General features: G+C 36.9%; 2 protein-coding genes across 2 annotated transcripts; one reads left to right on the forward strand and one right to left on the reverse strand.

Annotated features, from left to right (window-relative positions):
- Positions 1-848: 848 nt before the first annotated feature.
- On the reverse strand, positions 849-2687 carry LOC138889466 (uncharacterized). Its single transcript, XM_070172776.1, has 2 exons — positions 2589-2687; positions 849-1583 (listed from the first exon to the last, which is right to left on the reverse strand). The coding sequence occupies exons 1-2, from the start codon at positions 2685-2687 to the stop codon at positions 849-851; spliced, it is 834 nt and encodes a 277-aa protein (XP_070028877.1).
- Positions 2688-19364: 16677 nt separating this feature from the next.
- Positions 19365-20556, forward strand: LOC104222036 (uncharacterized). Its single transcript, XM_009773212.2, has one exon. It carries the CDS (start codon positions 19495-19497, stop codon positions 20287-20289), a length of 795 nt encoding a protein of 264 aa, XP_009771514.1. The 5' UTR covers positions 19365-19494; the 3' UTR covers positions 20290-20556.
- Positions 20557-21332: the final 776 nt, after the last annotated feature.

Genomic DNA, 21332 nt, shown 5'->3' on the forward strand with positions numbered 1-21332 from the left:
TTAGCTGGTCAGCTTTTTCAGTTCGACAAGACAACACACACAAAATGTAGTGTTCAACCGCGCTAAATACATAATGTCCTATCTAATGGCGCTATATTTTGCGTGTTAAATATCATGATGTTGACAAGACAACGTTATGTCAGTTGGTCAGCTTTTTCAGTTCGACAAGACAACACACACAAAACTATATATTTAACCGCGCTAAATATACAGAATTTTATTAAATTATTATTTAAATAGGTAAAATGGGAAAGTACAAATCATAATTAACAAGCATAACTTTATTTCATAAATCTTGCAACATACACATAACAACTAATTATTACAACATCAACTCATGGGTAGTTAGGTACACTAGAAGAACACCCACCGCGAGCTTGATTAGTTTTGCCACTCAAATCAGCTGAAGGACATTTATGACGGTCGTGTCCTGTTTGCGAGCATATACCACATTTGCGTGCATAAACGGTATCACTAACATCCATTTGGTTCCGTATACGTGTTCTCTTCTGCACCTGTATTTTACGCAAATAGAATTTGTTACACACCATTTTAAATGGTTCCGAAGGCCAATAATGCGCAGCACCCACTGGCTGTAACTGACCACTATATGTGTTTAGGTACTTGGAAACACTATATTGTTGATCAACATAGTTGGTCTCCGCATAACCAACACGTTGAAAATACTTGAAGGCATGTGAGCAAGGCATGTGGTAGATGGACCATTTTCCACAGGAGCATAACCTTGCTGATTCATTTATAGTATGTACATTATTACCCCGATTATTATGGATAGCGGTACGAACTTCAAAAACACCTCTTTCGTTATCATACTACAAAAATGAATGCTAATGTGCTCGATGTCTGTATTTCTCAAATCTCTGCATCGGCACTAGCATAAATTCAACACCCCTTTCCATCAATTCTGTTGCAACTGCAGACCGTTCAATAAACCTCTCCGCCATTTGCTTAAACGACATTCGCACCATGGCTGTGACGGGAAATCCTCTTGCCGACTTCAATAACCCATTGAAGGACTCTGACAAGTTTATAGTAAGAATTCCCCATCGTCTGCCACCATCCGCATGCAAAGTCCACTTTTCCGGGTGACGTCGCATTAACCAACAATAGGCTGCCTCGTCTTCTTGCCTGATAGAATACATATGCCTCCGGAATTGATGTTGTTGGTGGTCTGTTGCTGCCATCCACATCAAATCGTGTAGATACTTGTTGGGATGTGCCTTCTGGAAATTGGCCTTAAAGTGCCTCACAGAGTAACGGTGGTATGCATAAGGTTCTTTCCATGCAAGCAAGTTCTCCACAGAACTTAATATACCACTGTGCCGATCAGATATTAGACAAATACCTGAAGGCTGTTTGACAACATGCTCTTTCAGGTGGTTCAAAAACAGCGTCCACGTCTCTGTGCTTTCATTGGCACAAACAGCAAAAGCTAGAGGAAATATCTGTCCATTAGCATCCACTGCCACGGCTATCAATAACTTGATATCGTACTTTCCATAGGCATGAGTTCTGTCTATGGATATTACGGGTCGGCAATGCGAAAAACCATCAATTGCTGACTTAAACGCCCAGAACACATAATTGAATATGTATTCTGGTGTTCCCGGACTCCGCTCAAGCTTCCATTCAACAACTGTCCCGGGGTTAAAGTGCTGCAGTGCGGCCATGTACTTTGGCAGAGATGCAAATGACTTATCTCAATTACCGAAGACAATTTCAAACGCTCGTTTGCGCCCGAGAAATGTCTTTGGCCATATTCCTGGTGGACTGATTAATGGACTCTTTGATTTTATACCTTATGGACGCTTCGAGGTGCGGAATAAGTACAAGAGAAATCAAGTCAATATCCAAGTTGAAGTGATTCCCATTGAATGTGTCCATTTCGCATGTGTGGGTGGGAATGTATTTACCCACTTTCCACATACCTGTCTGTAAGCACGTGATTTTTGCCCAATATGAGAATTACTCCCAAAAAATTCAAAAATAAAATGATTTTTCTTTGGTGTGCAATTTTGTGATATTTTGTGATATTTTTGAATAAATATTTGTATTTGTCTGTGCATGTTTATTTGTTAAATTAATAAAAACAAAAATATGTCGCATTTTGCATGTAGGATTTAATTCTACAATTGTTAGTAATTAAATTTGTTTTACAAAAAAATAAAATTACAAAAATAGGCATCGTTTGCATTTTTAGCATTTAATGTCCAAATATACAATTTTATGCTTAATTATTACTTAATTGTGCGTTAATTGTTATTGGGAGTTAATTTGCGCTTTTATAACTTAATTTAGTTCTTAATAATAGTTTAAGTATTTTTATAATTTAGTTTTAGAAAAATAAAAGAAGAAAAAAGAAAACAAAAATACAAAAAATCGGAATTGGGCCTCTTCTTCAAATTCAAGCCACAAGCCCAAAAAATACCCAATCTTCCAAAATGACCCAGTCCATTTCGAACTGGATCGACCCAGTCCATAACCCAAAAGACCCAAACCCCCTTTGTCTTTCATTTTTTACAAAACAAAAACAAAAAAGAAGAAGAAAACCCTAAAACTATACTAACCAATCCGCCACCGCTCCTATCTTCTTCTTCTTCCTCAAGCTTCCTCAAGCACACAACCATGGCTGCCCTCGACCCTACTCCCTCACATCCAAACGCCATTAACAAACAACCCATCACACTCACACACACATACACAACAAAACACACACGCACACACGCAGCAGCCCATCCATGGCTGTTGCTTCTCCTTCTTCCTCGACCTCACCATCGTGAACGTCCACCATTGATGCAGCCAACAACTGCTCCAGCTCCTCTATGCTGCTGCTGTTTCCTCGTCACAGCTGCTGCCCATAAATCGACCTTCTTCGAACGGACCCAACTGCTGTTGCGTCAAGCTCGCGCTGTTGCTCCATTGTTTCTCATAGCTGCTGAACGCAGCAGCAAGTAGACGACCACTGCTTCTTTTACTCCATTGATGTTGCGTTGACCAGCTGTTTCTTCTTCGCTACATCCAGTCGTCGATGACGAACAGCCCGTCATATGGGTCTGAACTGTCCGTCATATGGGTCTGTACTTCCCCGTCGTCGTGTTGCTGCTCGAGCAGCGTTTCTGCCACGTCAACTATTGTTGCTGCTTCGGCGCGGCTTCATTTGTTCATGTTCGTCATCGTTTGGTCGAGCTTTGGTCCAGGTTTGTCGAAACAGTCCGTACATATTTCTTTCAATCCGGTTAGTAGATATTTGATTTTTTGGTTTTGTTCATGTATTTTGATTGAATTAATTTTCAGATTTCAAATGGAAAGTTAATTAGTGGTTTTTCATGTTTATTTCATGTTTGTTTTATTGTTTAGGTAAAAATTTGTTAGTTTAATGTTTGTTAGATTCAAATTAAAAATTAATTGATTATTTTTTCAATTTGTTTCATGTTGTTATGTATTTTCCAGAAAATTATTAATGTTGTTTGAGTCATTTAACCCGTCATGTTTGTTGTGTTAAAATAGATTTAATTCATGGTCATACTTTGTTTGGTTGATCTTGAATCCGAAATTTGTATAGTTTGATTTCTTGTTTATCACCTATGATTATTTCTTGAATTTGTCTCATAATCTTATTTAAAGTTTAATATAGGAATTGTTTGTTGTAATGTTGTTAGAGTTGATTTTAAGTTCAATATTATTGAATTTAGAAATCTAAATATACTTGTTTGATTGTTGTTGTTGAATCTGAAAATAGATTTGTTTGTTTGCTAAAAATATTGTTCAATCAAATTTTAGTTGTTCTTTGTTGTTCAATTTGTGTTCATGTGATTTGTTGTTGAAATGTTGAAGAAATCATGTTCATGAGATTTGTTGTTTGAATTTATGTAGAAATTGGTCATATTGGCTATATTTTGGTTGAGTGTGATTAATTGATTTGTTATAGCTGATGGGGTAGTTTGGTAATTTGTAGTACGTTCAGGGGTAAAATGGTAATTGCAATAAGGTCGGAGGGGTAGTTTGGTAATTGAACATTTTGTAATTCTTTATGTTAAGCATGGGGGACAAAATGTAATGGGGTGAGTTTTTGATATAGTTGTTTAATATAAAGGGGGGACAAGACAAAATTTAGTGGAGAGGAATCTTGTATTTGTTTAGTGAAGCATGGGGGACAAAAGATAATGGGGTGGTGATGATATATTTATTTAATGTAATGGGGATGAGTAGGAAGATAAGGGTTTGGTAGAGAAAATGGGTTAATTTTAATTGATTAAAAGATTTATGGGATGGGATATATATATAGGAAGTCTTGAACACAAAGACACAATACAGAAGAACGAGAGAGAGAAACGAATATGAAAATAAGAGAGAGAAAAAGGGCTGAACATTTAATAGAGAGAAAATTCCGAAAAATATTTAAACTTTCAAAATAAAAAATAAAACTAAAAAATCTTCTGCTTTCTTTCATTGTTTGAAATCAGAATTAGTTGTTGTTTAATCAAAGCTTGAAGCTTTTGTTTTTTGGATTACTGCTCCACTGGTTTGCAAACTCTGTTCCTGGGTTGTTACTGCTGCTGGACTATTGTTGTTGTGCTGTATTGTTATTACTGCTGCTGATTCTCATCTTCATTTTCTTTTGCTTCCGATATCAGGTACACAACTGACACGCTGGTTATTGTAATCCGAATATGAAGCATGAATACAAAAAATGAAGAGTTGAAATTCTGAATTAGCTTTAATTATATTCTGAATTTTATTTGTATGTATAATTTATTTAGTTTGCAAAAAATCCGAATCGTGTAGCTATTTAATACATATAGTGGAATATCCGACGATAGCTTAACGATTGAACTACCTATATATTGCCAAAAATAAATAAATGGTGTAGTAACTTCGTCAAGTAAAAATCAAACGAATAGGCCATCTAGTAAGAACTTGATAGAAATATTGTTTGGTTAAATAATATTGGTTAATTTCAGCATGTAAATGGTCTAGGATTTAAAATTAGATTGCCATGTTTTTTTTAATTTGACAAACTGAGAACATGCCTAGTATAATGTAACTAGGTAATAACATATAAATAAATTAAGATATTTTCTTTTTTATTTTGTAGAGACAAATTTAATAGGAAAAAATGTAGGCACTTTAGGATTATCCTTTTATAATAAATGAGATGGGCCTTGCCAAATAAAACACCCAAATTGTGGGGCCCTCGATAAAAGTTTAATTGATTACTTAGACTTTGGGATGGGCCGTTTAGCAAATTTCACGGCCTTCCCCAAAGTAATAAAGCGCTAATTGCTTTAGGCGCGAAATAATAATAATACATCCTTAAACATGGGTACGCATTTATGCGACCCAAATCCAAATCCCAAAATATTGAATAAAAATACGTTCCGGATCGTGGATGCATTTTATGTGACCCAATCCAATGACATGAATGTAAATGATGTTCACATTCTTTAAAAAATATAATAATAAAAGCGGCCAAAGGATAAAACTTGCACATAAGTTTATAATACGTATAAAATCAGATAATCAAGCCAAATATAACAGTTGAGCGACCGTGCTAGAACCACGGAATTCGGGAATGCCTAACACCTTCTCCCGGGTTAACAGAATTCCTTATCCGGATTTCTGGTTCGCGGACTGTAATACAGAGTCATTCTTTTCCTCGATTCGGGATTAAAATTGGTGACTTGGGACACCCTAAATCTCCCAAGTGGCGACTCTGAAATAAATAAATAAATCCCGTTTCGATTGTCCTTTAATTGGAAAAAACTCCTACGCCCTTCGCGGGGTCGGAAAAAGGAGGTGTGACAGCTCTGGCGACTCCGCTGGGGAAATAGAACCAGAACCACTGGTTCAGGGTTCAAGAATTCGAGCTTAAAATAACTGTTATAGTTGACTTTATTTATTACCTGATTTTTACATGATATATGCCTAATGTGCTAAATGATGCTTTTACCGCTTTAATATTATCTGAATTGTGTATATAAAATTGCTACGAAACCCTTCTTCTTTCTGAGTCTTCTGAATTTATGGTGTACACGTGCGCGTGGCCCACCTTTCTGTTAGAAGTCATACCAAATAAGACGAAGTTGGGACAAGTAACTAGGCCGGGCAGACTTTCGTGCTCCCGGTACGTTGCCCCCATTTCGGCTCAAGCTGTCCACTTGGGTAAGCCAGGGCTAGAACAATATGCCTCAGGTTTTTTTTCACTTAGAATAACTCAGCTTCATGCCGGATCCCTAGTAGGAACGTTTGTTTGCATCACGTGCATTTGACTTTGGAGGCTCAACACAGGGGTTGGGTCTGTCTAGGACAGGTGTACCAAAAAATGAAAATGACCATCCTGATGCATCTTACTTGCTGCTACTTGCGCATTTATTTGATTCGGACTTGTGTGTTGACTGACTTTTGAATATCATGAATAATAATTAGAAATTTAAAAAAAAAAGAAATAGCGGTTAGGGAATTGATTGTTTATTTTTGAAAAAAACCAATGACCAAATACTGTCAAAACTCTGCCGAAATTTTGAGAAAATGAAAAAAAAATGTTTTATTAGTTTGTTTTATTAAAAGCAAAGAAAAAATAGAAAGAAAAAAAAATCGTTGTTCTGTCTTATTTTTCAAAAAAATATATATATATATAAAAAGGAAAATAGTTTGTCTTCCCCTGAAAATGACAATGAAAAAGAGTCTTACTTTTAAAATAGTTTTTTTTTATTCATTTCGGAAAAATTCAAAATGAAAATGAAAAGAGTCGTGCTTTGAAAGTGGTTTTGTTATTTGTTGCTGAAAAAGAAAAAAAATCCTGTTTTAAAATAGTTCAGTTAGTTGGCCCGAACTACGCGGGTTTGATTCTCACCGGATGTGAGATACGTAGGCAACCCTCATCGAGTCCAATCCCCCTTTTTGCTAAAATAACCAAAAATAAATAAATATAAATAAATAAAAAAAACGTGTCAAAATTTTAATTTTGTCATAAATAAGTCGGGTGGTGTCCAACCTCCCCTTTTGCTAAAAATAGCCAAAAAAAATATGTCAAATTTTAATTTTGTCATAAAGAAGTCGGGTAACGTTGTTTTATCAAGACATAGCCGAATGTTCCCGAAAGGGACGACGGAAGGCTGACTTTGCATAAACAACCACATTTGGATCATTTTTAAGATTTGGTCCAGTTGACCCACACAGCCTTAAAAATCTTCGTCCCCGAGGCGCTGAAGGGTCGTGTTTGCAACACCTGGTTTTTATTGTAATTTGAAAAGAAGAAAAAAATAAAGTGTCAGCGGTCTGGTGAACACCGTCTGGATTTTTAGTCAGAAATAAGTCAAGCCAGCTTCGGCCGCGTCTTAAACTGTTCTTGCCGAAATAGCCTTAGAGTATCTTTCTGTTGTCGAAAGGCTATTTTCGTAAAAGAACGAAAAAGTTTGTAAAGTGTCAAAATAATCCTCCCCGGCCTCAAAATTCATGGGAGATTTGGAAGGGGCCACATTTGCAAAAATAGTCGTTTGATTGCATTTGTCAAACGGGGAAAGGAAGCTGGCCTTTTTATTTTGAGGTTATAAATCTTTAATTAGAATATGTGGGTTGTTTGATTTTCGAGTTTGTAGGTCATCTTCAAACTTTTGAAACCCAGTTTGTTTTAAATTGAAAAAAAAATATTTAGTATTGTTTATCTTTTATTGGTCCGAACTACGCAAGGTCTGATTCATGCGGGGTCATGATACGTAGGCAATCTCCATAAGATTCGATCACAACAAAAAAAATGAAAAAAAAATGAAAAAATGAAAAAAAAATCGAAAAAAAAGAAAGAAAAAAGAAAAAAAAAGATGTTGTTAATAATGAGGACCGACTGAGTCCATTCTAACCTGTTTTGTTTTGAATCGCAAAGAAAGTTAAGGTGGTTGGTTTGTGGTAAGCCGGAAATACAAGATCCAGAAGCACATTTTGCGAGGATCAGGCCTGATGACAGAAGCACTAGAATCCTATTGGGGACTTGTTGACTGAGGTTGATGATATTGAAGTTGGTAATGGTCTTGGCAGTATTGATGCGAAGCTCAGTGGCTAAGATGCCAGTTTTGATAAAATGGGAGGACGCTCCGTTCCTTGGTTAGCAAGAGAGAAGCTTTTGGTGGCTTATTTTGTTGTCATTTTTGTTGTCCGGATTATTCTTAGGGTTGTAATCCGGATATTGTCTTGTGTCAAACCTTCTTATCTTTCCATTTTGTCATAGCGGTCTATTTAAGTTTTGTCCAGGCTATTTTAAGATTTTATTCTGGTTTGTTTCGTTTGTTTTGTTATTCAAACCATTTCACCGGTAATCTAATGCAAAATCCGGTCTTTTATTATTTCCCGTCATCTTTTGTTTGGTCTTTTTATCATTTTTTTTCCAGCACTGATTCTGGTGACATGACATGCGCACACAGTTTGGGCCTAATCTTAAAAGTTAAATCATAAAATCCCGGAAAGGTGATCAGAACATTTAAAGAAAATAAGGACGGTTTGAGATTATTCAGAGCTCGAGTCATATGGAATTGGGGCAAGTAAAACATAAAGAAAATCGTTAAAAGCAAGATTCACCTTTCATGATAATGAGAGTGAGAGTGTCGCCCAATGGTGCTTTAGAAGTGACAAATGAACAAGCAGATGTTGAATATAATTGTCAAGTCCAGCACCATTAGAAGAGGCTACAAATCTTTGTTTAATTGTGTTGTTTGCATTTGGCATGTTTTAAAGACTGGAATGACGAAGGCATTTTGTTCTGCTACCTAAACACTTTATCCTTCGTTACCCCTTTTGAGCCTTATTTATTTTCTTTCATACCCCTCGTTCGGAATCAATAGCAACGATTAGGAAATACGAGCCTGGAAAAAAAATCAAAAAAAAAACGAAAAAAAACGAAAAAAAAGAAGAAGAGAAAAATGATAACAAAAAACAAAAGAAAGTCAGAAGGAAACAGAGGAATTGGGAACTACGTTTGACCTGATTCCTCAAAGAGGATATGTAGGCGCTTCACGGCTCGGTCATAGGGTGCATAATGGCCACAATGGTCACAGTGTGCATGGTGTAATAAAAATTTAAAAAAAATTTAATTATAAATAAATAATCCCCAAGCAAGAAACTAGGGCAAGGGTTGCGCTTGTGGTAAGCAAAATTGGTTCCGAAAGTTGTAATTTTAAACCCCAAATTTATTTTGTTTTTGAGCCTTTTATACCCTTTCTTTCTAAGCCTGTCCAAAAACCCACATTACGGTCCAAAGAAAGACCTTCTGACCAGTCTGCAAAAGATGCTAAGTCAGACAAATGAGAGTCTTACCGACGAACATAACATTCTGTTCCACAACAGAAAGGACTCTAATCTCCAGCAGAGAGAGTCATACCGGCAACACTCCAAATCCCCAACTGGAAAGTGATATAAATGAGAGAGTCTTATCGGTGAAAATCTTCGCGGACACCATAAGGCGATGAAAGCTGAAAGAAAAACCAAAATGAGAGAGACTTGATAGTGAAAACCTTTTGGGCACTACAAGTCGAATAAGATTGGGAATCAGATGGGGAATTGCCAATTGAAGGTCTTAAAAGACGATTGACGGTAGAGGATAGGCCACATGTGCATGTCATGACCATTAGAGTCGGTATTTGCGTTTGATAGGTTTTTATTTATAGTTTCTTTTGTTAAAGAGTCATCTTTTTCCGTTGTCTTTTATTCTGTTCCCTTTTATCTTTTCCTTTCATAGAAATTTCCCCAGTAGAGTCTGTTTGGTCAGAACCAGTGGGAAATGACTTCAAAATAGGCCATCAGCTTTCCAAGATAAGATCTGACTAGTACATACAAATGGTATAGTCAGCAAGGAACAAGCGCGAGGCCAGTATCAAGAAAGATATCTCCAACAAAAGGAGATTGACAAAAAGATCAACGAGTGTCAAGAGGGATATCCTTGCCAAAGTCAAAGGTTATTAAAACCTCAAGGCCAAGGCCCGTGGACAAACAAGGAGAGCAATAAGCATGATTTGGGAAATTCATGCGAGACTAAAAGGTCGGGAAAATGCAAGTTTCCGAGCCATGCCACGAAAGAAGAGGGATATCCCCAGCAGAAATAGATTATCCCCATCAAATAATATCATCCCCAACAAGTTGTGGGACGCAGAGCAAGGAAGGAAAAAGGGAAAAACCATCACAGTAGGAGTATCACAACCAACCACCGGGTTTAAAACTAACAAATTTTGTTTGATTTAAAGCAGGTAAAGGAAATGGCATCGATGTCGGAAATACGTGCCATAAGGGAGACTGTCAAACTGGGGCAGAAAATTTTTCTTTCATTTGGGAAATTTTCCGGAAATCAGGTACCCATTCGAGGAAGAATAAAGATAACACCAGCCTCAAGGGAAGTGGTCTTTGAACCAGTGTTGCCCCAACATAATAAGTTTCAATGGAGGAAGTTATCCCCAGCAGACAGAACAAAGGGATGACATTTGTGCTCAAAAAAGCAAAGAGCCATTATCATCCCCAACAGCTTCCAGAAGAATGAAGCATCGATTTGAAGGGATAAAATTCCCCAGCAGCGTTATCCTCAACAACGTTATCCCAAGAAGATAACACTTTTATCCCCAGCAGTGTTGAGAAAAAATAAATAATAAAAAAAAAACCAAAAAATTTTTGAATTTGAAGGAAGGGAAGAAAGGAGACTCCCACAGTGGTATTATCCCCAACAAGCAGGAACAAAGCAGCGCGAAGGAAGGAGAAAAGAAAAGAAGAAATTACGAAGGTAAGTTTCTCAAATCATTGATCTTTATATTTTCCTCCTAGAATAAAAGTCCTAATCTGATGAATTTCTTTCCCGATACAATCTTGGTCCGATGAAATTTTTCTCCCAAGATAAAATATCAAATCTTAGTCCGATGAATTTTTCTCCTAAGATATCAAATCTTAGTCCGATGAATCTTTCTCCTAAGATAGAAATCTTAGTTCGATGAAATTTTCTCCTAAGATAAAAAATCTTAGTCCGATGAATCTTTCTCCTAAGATCATAACAAAATGGACCTAGTTTGACGATTTATCTCCTAGAGTCACAATCTTGGTCCGATGAAATTTTTCTCCCAAGATAAGATATCAAATCTTAGTCCGATGAAATTTTCTCCTAAGATACCAAATCTTAGTCCGATGAATCTTTCTCCTAAGACAGAAATCTTAGTCCGATGAAATTTTCTCCTAAGATACCAAATCTTAGTCCGATGAATCTTTCTCCTAAGATCACAACAAAATGGACCTAGTTTGACGATTTATCTCCTAGAGTCAAAATCTTGGTCCGATGAAATTTTTCTCCCAAGATAGTATAATAAAATCTTAGTCGGATGAATCTTCTCCTAGGATCAAAATCTAGTCTGATGAATTTTCTCCTAGGATAATTTTTTTTAAAAAAAGAAGAAGTTTGAATTTGAAAAAAAAAAGTTTGAATTTGAAAAAAAAAGAAGTTGTTGAAGTCAGGAGCCCCCTGAAGAATAGAATGGCGATTTATTGGTTGAAGTCAGGAGCCCGCCTGAAGAGAGAATGGTGATTTATTGGTTGAAGTCAGGAGCCCCCCTGAAGAATAGAATGACGATTTATTGGTTGAAGTTGAAGTCAGGAGCCCCCCTGAAGAACAGATTGGCGATGTATTGGTTGAAGTCAGGAGCCCCCCTGAAGAACAGAATGGCGATGTATTGGTTGAAGTCAGGAGCCCCCCTGAAGAATAGAATGGCGATGTATTGGTTGAAGTCAGGAGCCCACCTGAAGAACAGAATGGCGATTTATTGGTTGAAGTCAGGAGCCCCCCTGGAGAACAGAATGGCGATGTATTGGTTGAAGTCAGGAGCCCCCTGAAGAACAGAATGGCGATTTATTGGTTGAAGTCAGGAGCCCGCCTGAAGAAAGGAATGGCGTTTTAAAAAAGGGTTGTTGAAATCTTGCCATCAGAAGAAAGGAATGGCATTTTTTGAAAAGTTGTTGAAGTCAGGAGCCCCCTTGAAGAATAGAATGACGATTTATTGGTTGAAGTCAGGAGCCCCCCTGAAAAATAGAATGGCGATTTATTGGTTGAAGTTGAAGTCAGGAGCCCTCCTGAAGAATAGAATGGCGATGTATTGGTTGAAGTCAGGAACCCCCCTGAAGAATAGAATGGCTATGTATTGGTTGAAGTCAGGAGCCCCCATGAAGAACAGAATGGCGATTTATTGGTTGAAGTCAGGAGCCCGCCTGAAGAAAGGAAAGGCGTTTTAAAAAAGGGTTGTTGAAATCTCGCCATCCAAAGAAAGGAATGGCATTTTTTGAAAAGTTGTTGAAGTCAGGAGCCCCCTGAAGAACAGAATGGCGATTTATCGGTTGAAGTCAGGAGCCCCCCTGAAGAACAGAATGGCGATTTATTGGTTGAAGTCAGGAGCCCCCTGAAGAACAGAATGGCGTTTATTTTCCAAGTTGTTTATTGAAGTCAAGAGCCCGCCTGAAGAGAGGAAAGGCGTTTTATTTTAAAAGTTGTTGATGATGTCAGGAGCCCGCCTGAAGAGAGGAATGACGATTATTTTCAAAGTTGTTGTCGAAGTCAGGAGCCCGCCTGAAGAGAGGAAAGGCATTTTATTTTAGAAGTTGTTGTTGAAGTCAGGAGCCCGCCTGAAGAGAGGAATGACGTTTATTTTTAAAGTTGTCGTTGAAGTTGGGAGCCCGCCCAGATAACAGAGGCATACATTTCAGTCTTTACATTTCAAGCATTGAAGTTGGGAGCCCGCCCAGATAACAGAGGCATACATTTCAGTCTTTACATTTCAAGCGTTGAAGTTGGGAGCCCGCCCAGATAACAGAGGCATACATTTCAGTCTTTACATTTCAAGCGTTGAAGTTGGGAGCCCGCCCAGATAACAGAGGCATACATTTCAGTCTTTAATTTTCAAGTATTGAAGTTGGTAGCCCGCCCATACAACAGAGGCATACATTTCAAGATCAAGTCAGAGGACAATAAAACAGAGGGTTACAACAGGAATCCCCAGCAGGAAACAATAAAAATCCCCAACACTGGGAAGCAGAAGGTTGCAATAAGAGGTCCCAGCAAAAACTCAAGTGCATGTGTCGAAAGGAAGAAAAGCATCGGAAGAAAGCACCGGAAAAAATGCAAGCAGACAAGAAAGCAAGGCAACAAGAAAAATTGCAGTCTAGCCTAGCTTCTTGTTTTCTTTTAAGCACGGTGTAACAAGGAGATCGGTAAGCAGTGGTAATGGCATGCAACGACAGTAACATTGCAGTCCTACGGTAGTCCCAGCTACCAAAAACTTCCCGAACTACATTGACCTGATTCCTGTTTAGCCCAGGATATGTAGGAAACCTTTGAAGCAAAGGTTCGGTCAAATCTTTTTCAAAAAAAATGCTTCACACGGAGTACTCGGATGGGCAAAAATCGCTCGCTTTATCTTTGCACGAAAACCCTTCGTGTATTTGGGCAAAGAGGGGCAGTTGTAAGCACGTGATTTTTGCCCAATATGAGAATTACTCCCAAAAAATTCAAAAATAAAATGATTTTCCTTTGGTGTGCAATTTTGTGATATTTTGTGATATTTTTGAATAATTATTTGTATTTGGTTGTGCATGTTTATTTGTTAAATTAATAAAAATACAAAAATATGTCGCATTTTGCATGTAGGATTTAATTCTACAATTGTTAGTAATTAAATTTGTTTTACAAAAAATAAAAATTACAAAAATAGGCATCGTTTGCATTTTTAGCATTTAATGTCCAAATATACAATTTTATGCTTAATTATTACTTAATTGTGCGTTAATTGTTATTGGGAGTTAATTTGCGCTTTTATAACTTAATTTAGTTCTTAATAATAGTTTAAGTATTTTTATAATTTAGTTTTAGAAAAATAAAAGAAGAAAAAAGAAAACAAAAATATAAAGAAAGTCGGAATTGGGCCTCTTCTTCAAATTCAAGCCACAAGCCCAAAAAATACCCAATCTTCCAAAACGACCCAGTCCATTTCGAACTGGGTCGACCCAGTCCATAACCCAAAAGACCCAAACCCCCTTTGTCTTTCATTTTTTACAAAACAAAAACAAAACAAAAACAAAAAAGAAGAAGAAAACCCTAAAACTATACTAACCAATCCGCCACCCCTCCTATCTTCTTCTTCTTCCTCAAGCTTCCTCAAGCACACAACCATGGCTGCCCTCAACCCCACTCCCTCACGTCCAAACGCCATTAACAAACAGCTCGTCACACTCACACACACATACACAACAAAACACACACGCACACACGCAGCAGCCCGTCCATGGCTGCTGCTTCTCCTTCTTCCTCGACCTCACCATCGTGAACGTCCACCATTGATGCAGCCAACAACTGGTCCAGCTCCTCCATGCTGCTGTTGTTTCCTCGTCACAGCTGCTGCCCATAAATCAACCTTCTTCGAACGGACCCAACTGCTGCTGCGTCAAGCTCGCGCTGTTGCTCCATTGTTTCTCATAGCTGCTGAACGCAGCAGCAAGTAGACGACCACTGCTTCTTTTACTCCATTGATGTTGCATCGACCAGTTGTTTCTTCTTTGCTACATCCAGTCGTCGATAATGAACAGCCCGTCATATGGGTCTGAACTGTCCGTCATATGGGTCTGTACTTCCCCGTCGTCGTGTTGCTGCTCGAGCAGCATTTTTGCCGCGTCAACTACTGTTGCTGCTTCGGCGCGGCTTCATTTGTTCATGTTCGTCATCGTTTGGTCGAGCTTTGGTCTAGGTTTGACGAAACAGTCCGTACATATTTCGTTCAATCCGGTTAGTAGATATTTGATTTTTTGGTTTTGTTCATGTATTTTGATTGAATTAATTTTCAGATTTCAAATGGAAAGTTAATTAGTGGTTTTTCATGTTTATCTCATGTTTGTTTTATTGTTTAGGTAAAAATTTGTTAGTTTAATGTTTGTTAGATTCAAATTGAAAATTAATTGATTATTTTTTCAATTTGTTTCATGTTGTTATGTATTTTCCAGAAAATTATTAATGTTGTTTGAGTCATTTAACCCGTCATGCTTGTTGTGTTAAAATAGATTTAATTCATGTTCATACTTTGTTTGGTTGATCTTGAATCCGAAATTTGTATAGTTTGATTTCTTGTTTATCACCTATGATTATTTCTTGAATTTGTCTCATAATCTTATTTAAAGTTTAATATAGGAATTGTTTGTTGTAATGTTGTTAGAGTTGATTTTAAGTTCAATATTATTGAATTTAGAAATCTAAATATACTTGTTTGATTGTTGTTGTTGAATCTGAAAATAGATTTGTTTGTTGCTAAAAATATTGTTCAATCAAATTTTAGTTGTTCTTTGTTGTTCAATTTGTGTTCATGTGATTTGTTGTTGAAATGTTGTTGAAATCATGTTCATGTGATTTGTTGTTGAAATGTTGAAGAAATCATGTTCATGAAATTTGTTGTTTGAACATTGTTAGAAATTAATCATATTGTCTATATTTTGGTTAAGTTTGATTAATTGATGTGTTATAGCTGATGGGTAGTTTGGTAATTTATAGTACTTTCGGGGGTAAAATAGTAATTTGCAATAGGGTCGGAGGGGTAGTTTAGGAATTGTACATTTTATAATTCTTTATGTTAAGCATAGGGGACAAAATGTAATGGGGTGGGTTTTTGATATAGTTGTTTAATATAAAGGGGGGACAAGACAAAATTTAGTGGAGAGGAATCTTGTATTTGTTTAGTGAAGCATGGGGGACAAAAGATAATGGGGTGGTGATGATATATTTATTTAATGTAATTGGGATGAGTGAGAAGATAATGGGTTTGGTAGAGAAAATGGGTTGATTTTAATTGATTAAAAGATTTATGGGATGGGATATATATAGGAAGTCTTGAACACAAAGACACAATACAGAAGAACGAGAGAGAGAAACGAATATGAAAATAAGAGAGAGAAAAAGGGCTGAACATTTAAGAGAGAGAAAATTCCGAAAAATATTTAAACTTTCAAAATAAAAAATAAAACTAAAAAATCTTCTGCTTTCTTTCATTGTTTGAAATCAGAATTAATTGTTGTTTAATCAAAGCTTGAAGCTTTTGTTTTTTGGATTACTGCTCCACTGGTTTGCAAACTCTGTTCCTGGGTTGTTACTGCTGCTGGACTATTGTTGTTGTGCTGTATTGTTATTACTGCTGCTGATTCTCATCTTCATTTTCTTTTGCTTCCGATATCAGGTACACAACTGACACGCTGGTTATTGTAATCCGAATATGAAGCATGAATACAAAAAATGAAGAGTTGAAATTCTGAATTAGCTTTAATTATATTCTGAATTTTATTTGTATGTATAATTTATTTAGTTTGCAAAAAATCCGAATCGTATAGCTATTTAATACATATAGTGGAATATCCGACGATAGCTTAACGATTGAACTACCTATATATTGCCAAAAATAAATAAATGGTGTAGTAACTTCGTCAAGTAAAAATCAAACGAATAGGCCATCTAGTAAGAACTTGATAGAAATATTGTTTGGTTAAATAATATTGGTTAATTTCAGCATGTAAATGGTCTAGGATTTAAAATTAGATTGCCATGTTTTTTTTTAATTTGACAAACTGAGAACATGCCTAGTATAATGTAACTAGGTAATAACATATAAATAAATTAAGATATTTTCTTTTTTATTTTGTAGAGACAAATTTAATAGGAAAAAATGTAGGCACTTTAGGATTATCCTTTTATAATAAATGAGATGGGCCTTGCCAAATAAAACACACAAATTGCGGGGCCCTCGATAAAAATTTAATTGATTACTTAGACTTCGGGATGGGCCGTTTAGCAAATTTCACGGCCTTCCCCAAAGTAATAAAGCGCTAATTGCTTTAGGCGCGAAATAATAATAATACATCCTTAAACACGGGTACGCATTTATGCGACCCAAATCCAAATCCCAAAACATTGAATAAAAATACGTTCCGGATCGTGGATGCATTTTATGTGACCCAATCCAAAGACATAAATGTAAACGATGTTCACATTCTTTAAAAAATATAATAATAAAAGCGACCAAAGGATAAAACTTTCACATAAGTTTATAATACGTATAAAATCAGATAATCAAGCCAAATATAACAGTTGAGCGACCGTGCTAGAACCACGGAATTCGGGAATGCCTAACACCTTCTCCCGGGTTAACAGAATTCCTTATCCGGATTTCTGGTTCGCGGACTGTAATACAGAGTCATTCTTTTTCTCGATTCGGGATTAAAATTGGTGACTTGGGACACCCTAAACCTCCCAAGTGGCGACTCTAAAATAAATAAATAAATCCCGTTTCGACTGTCCTTTAATTGGAAAAACTCCTATGCCCCCGCGGGCGCGGAAAAAGGAGGTGTGACACTGTCTTCTTCTTGGTCGCACGCAGCATCCAATTACATGGCCAAAACCACCTGCGGCAAACAACCTTGTATACCATCGGACTTGACTCTCATACCTGCATCTCACGACACTCTTTTACGTTGTGCATTTTACAAGCCTTGCTTACGCGCGCTTTATCAGAAAAAAACATCCCCCTTGCAGCACCGTTGGTCCATACTCATCCCACATTGCTGCCCGGATTTCATCAAAATCCCTTGTCAGAGCTTCCACATCCGGCACGGTTGGCAAGTTATCAATGTAAGGAATCTCCCTTGAATGAAACGGCACTTCGGACTCGTACACTCTTCGTCTAGGGGGTCTCTCTTCAAACCAGGTCCTTCCTCCTCATCCTGCGCATCACCATCCTCACGAGGAAAGGGTGTCTCGTCTCCGGATTCATCGGCATTATTATCGTAATCACTGTTCTGTTCCTCACTCTGTGCATCTGCCAAATCCCGATGTAATATGTCGTTTTCGGGCAATTAAGCGAGTACAGCTGGTTCAACTTGCTCGTTTTCACTGCACAACCAACAAAAATATAAGCTACTGAATTAATAAATGCTTTCCATATGGCTATATCACTTCACTTACAAGTAGTAATGTGATGAAATTCCATGATGGACGTTTTCACTTAGGTGATGACTACCAGATGGGCCACTTGTAAAATTCATATCCGGCTGGTACCCCCTATTAAATATATGAGCGTTAATACAAATTCAATAAACCAAAAATATACATTATTAACACTAATAAAAATTGAAGTTTACCACTTGTCTTGTGAATTATGGAAAGCAGAGTATAAATTATTTTCTCGCTGCTCATTCGCCGGCGGTGATAAGTTTAAATCAAGGAAAAATCTTTCATCCGGAACCTGTCCGGCAAAAACTTCTCCAGAATAACCACCCGATGACTGGGGGTTATATCTACTACGCACAACCTCGTTTTTTGGAACGTCTTCAACCTTCACGTACATCTCCAACATTGTGATTACAAGAAATTCCCGACATTCATCCGGAGTCCTCAGAAAATCACTCAAAGTTTCATCATCGTCGATGTTAAACTCCGAGTAAAAAGCAACCACTTGCGGAGTGACGGAATACAGATATCTTTCGGTTACTTTAAGTATCACTGAACGTTTCCTCACACTCATTTTTTCGCATAACAACGATATCAATTTATCGTACTCCATTATAAGTGGCAATTTAACATGACACTGAGCAGGCAAACTGTAGCCCACTGAGTTATTCTCCATCACAACCTCACCCCCTCCCCCCAATATAATGGAACTCTTATTCTACGCCTTTCAGACATAATGAAAAAATGCTGGAGAATTTAACAACAATAAACGTTTCAACAAAAGTATGGAAATGGCTAACCGGAAAATTTCTATGTTATACACCTTTTGAATGAATTTCTATACAATCTTAATCTTTTTATATAGGAAATGACTAGCCGGATTTTTTTTATATATATATAGCACCCAAAAAGTGGGCACTATACGCTTTTGAATTATTGAAGTGAAGAATTATTGGTGGGGCCAAGAAAAAGATATATAGCGCCCAAATACTGGACGCTATACATATATAGCGCCAGGTATTTGAGCGCTATACCTTTTAGTGTCAGCTTTTGTGTCGTTAATGTATAGCGCCCAGTATTTGGGCGTTATATATAAAAATATTATTTTTCTTTTTTACATCTATTAAGGTGCTATTTATCCAAAAGAACCACATTTTGGTTTCGGACTCCAATATTTCTTGTCTTCCTAAAGTTCATGCTCTTTCTCACGTGGCCCGCCAAATGTCACTTCTTCATCCAGTTATCATCCTCCACGTCATTTTTAACAAAACCTAACGTCCTATTTTATTTCTTCTAATTACTACCAGGGTCCCAATTCTCCACTATATATATGGCCCACCCCTTTCACTTTTGCAAACCAATCTCCTTTTTCTGTTCTAGTTTTCTGTCGAGCATTTTATCAAAAGTTTCTGTATAATCAATCTCCTTTTTTCTATCCCAGTTTTCTTTCAAGCATTTTATCATACAGTTTCTTTATACCTTTCTCCGTCAGTATGATCAGCAATTTTGAAGCTGATGTAAAATTTCTTCAAAACCCATCTTTAATTTCCCAATTTTTTTCTCTTTCGGCTATCGAAAAGGTTCCCCAAGTGTACAGTTTCTGCAAATGGGGTGCTCTAGTTCTTGCCATTGTTGCTTCTTTCAGCAGCTTAATAAGAAAAGGCAAGCTTCTATTCATTTACGTTCGTAAAATAAAACCTTCTGCTGAACCTCTTCTTCAGTATCTCAGCGAAGACTTCGACTTTTCCGATGATGAAGACGACGATGAATGCTCATCGGTTTCATCAAACGATGAAGAGTTAACACCAGTGGATGAAGATTTTTCAGTTGCAGGTTCGAGTTTCTACTTCAAAGAGCAAGGCCAAAAAAGTAATTTAAGACTCAGACGGCGACGGAGCAGCTACGAACGGTTCCCCTTAACGGAGTTTGCAGCCGGGAAAAGTGTCGTAAAGTTGTGGGATAGTTTAACGTTAGGTTTAGACTTTAATGATTCTTTTGATAGAAGCGATTTTATGATTTTATCGTCAGAAGTGAGAGATGGAAAAAACGGCGTCGTTTTAGATGCTTATGACACGAGAATGAGGCGTCAGTCGCCGGCGATATGTGCCGAGTGGGGTAATGGAAAGGCGGTGGGAATCAGTGGTAACGGCGTCGAGAAAGTTTACATAAGAGATGAAGTTGCCGGAGTTTTAACGGTTGGTGACATGAGGAACGTGAACACGGCGGTGCAAACGGTGACGGAACTCGAGGGCGCCGTTAACGTTGACGGAACTCGAGGGCGCCGTTAACGTTGACGCATAGACGTTGACCGTTCAATTTGAAGGGGGTAAATCCGTAAATATAATTTAGTATCAAATATCGATTACAAAATTGTATGATAATTGATTGAAGAATATCCTCCTTTTGTACATAATTATTTTGAAGATTATATAAAGGAAAATTGATGGTTGATCAAGATGACTTTCCATTATTTAAGTTGACACTGGAGAGTGGTTGTTTAAATGTAAGTATTTTAATTTGATTTTTGCATAAATTATGATGCAAGATTTTCTTAATGATTGTATTTGATTTTGCTTAGCTGGTGAGTATATACCTACCATTTTATTGATTAGATTCTAAGAATCCTTTCAAGATTTTATTTCGAATTAACTAATTTTAGATCAGATTTGTATAATAGTTGTAGATTACATCAATGAATGAGTCGCCGTTTAACACTAACTTTAGATCAGATTTGTATAATAGTTGTAGATTACATCAATGAATGAGTCGCCGTTTAACTTACTCAGAAATTAATTGCTATACAATTGGCTTGTATTCTAAAATAAAAATAAAAATACTACTATCAACTATTTAATTGTGTTTTTCTTTCTCTATATTCCCTTGACAGAGCTCATTTACGGCTTGATTTTGGCAATTAACGTATCTCAAGTTGACCCAACAATTTGTATTTGTGCGATTTGATCGAAACTATCCCCTACCTAACCTGTTAAAATTTAGACGGATTAAATAAGTTTTGTTTTAGGGATCAAAATTGACCGCTAAATTATGGTACGTACAAATAAAATTTGATGTAATCACAATTTAAAGACACGGATTGGGTGCAAAAGAAGAACAACAGCTAGCTTTACAGCTTGTTTGGATGGTTATTGCATGTCATTTCATAATGTATCGTATTGTATTGTATTGTATAGTTTGATGAATATAATATTTGGATAAATTATGTCGTTTGTCGTTGTTTCATGATATCACGCACCAACAATATGAAGAATAAACATGTAATATTTTAAAAAATATTATGATACAGGGTAAAATTATTATATAAAAAGGTAGG

Source organism: Nicotiana sylvestris, chromosome 4 (genome assembly GCF_000393655.2).
Source record: "Nicotiana sylvestris chromosome 4, ASM39365v2, whole genome shotgun sequence".
In the NCBI taxonomy this organism is placed as follows: Eukaryota; Viridiplantae; Streptophyta; class Magnoliopsida; order Solanales; family Solanaceae; genus Nicotiana; species Nicotiana sylvestris.

Bases quoted from the DNA above. Each gene is read 5' to 3' on its own strand.
- LOC138889466 (XM_070172776.1), bottom strand. From the start codon at position 2,687: ATGGCGTTTGGATGTGAGGGAGTAGGGTCGAGGGCAGCCATGGTTGTG. The intron at 1,584-2,588 runs GTTAGTATAGTT...TGGGCGTTTAAG, and splicing joins ATAGGAGCGGTGGCGGATTG to TCAGCAATTGATGGTTTTTC.
- LOC104222036 (XM_009773212.2), top strand. From the start codon at position 19,495: ATGATCAGCAATTTTGAAGCTGATGTAAAATTTCTTCAAAACCCATCT.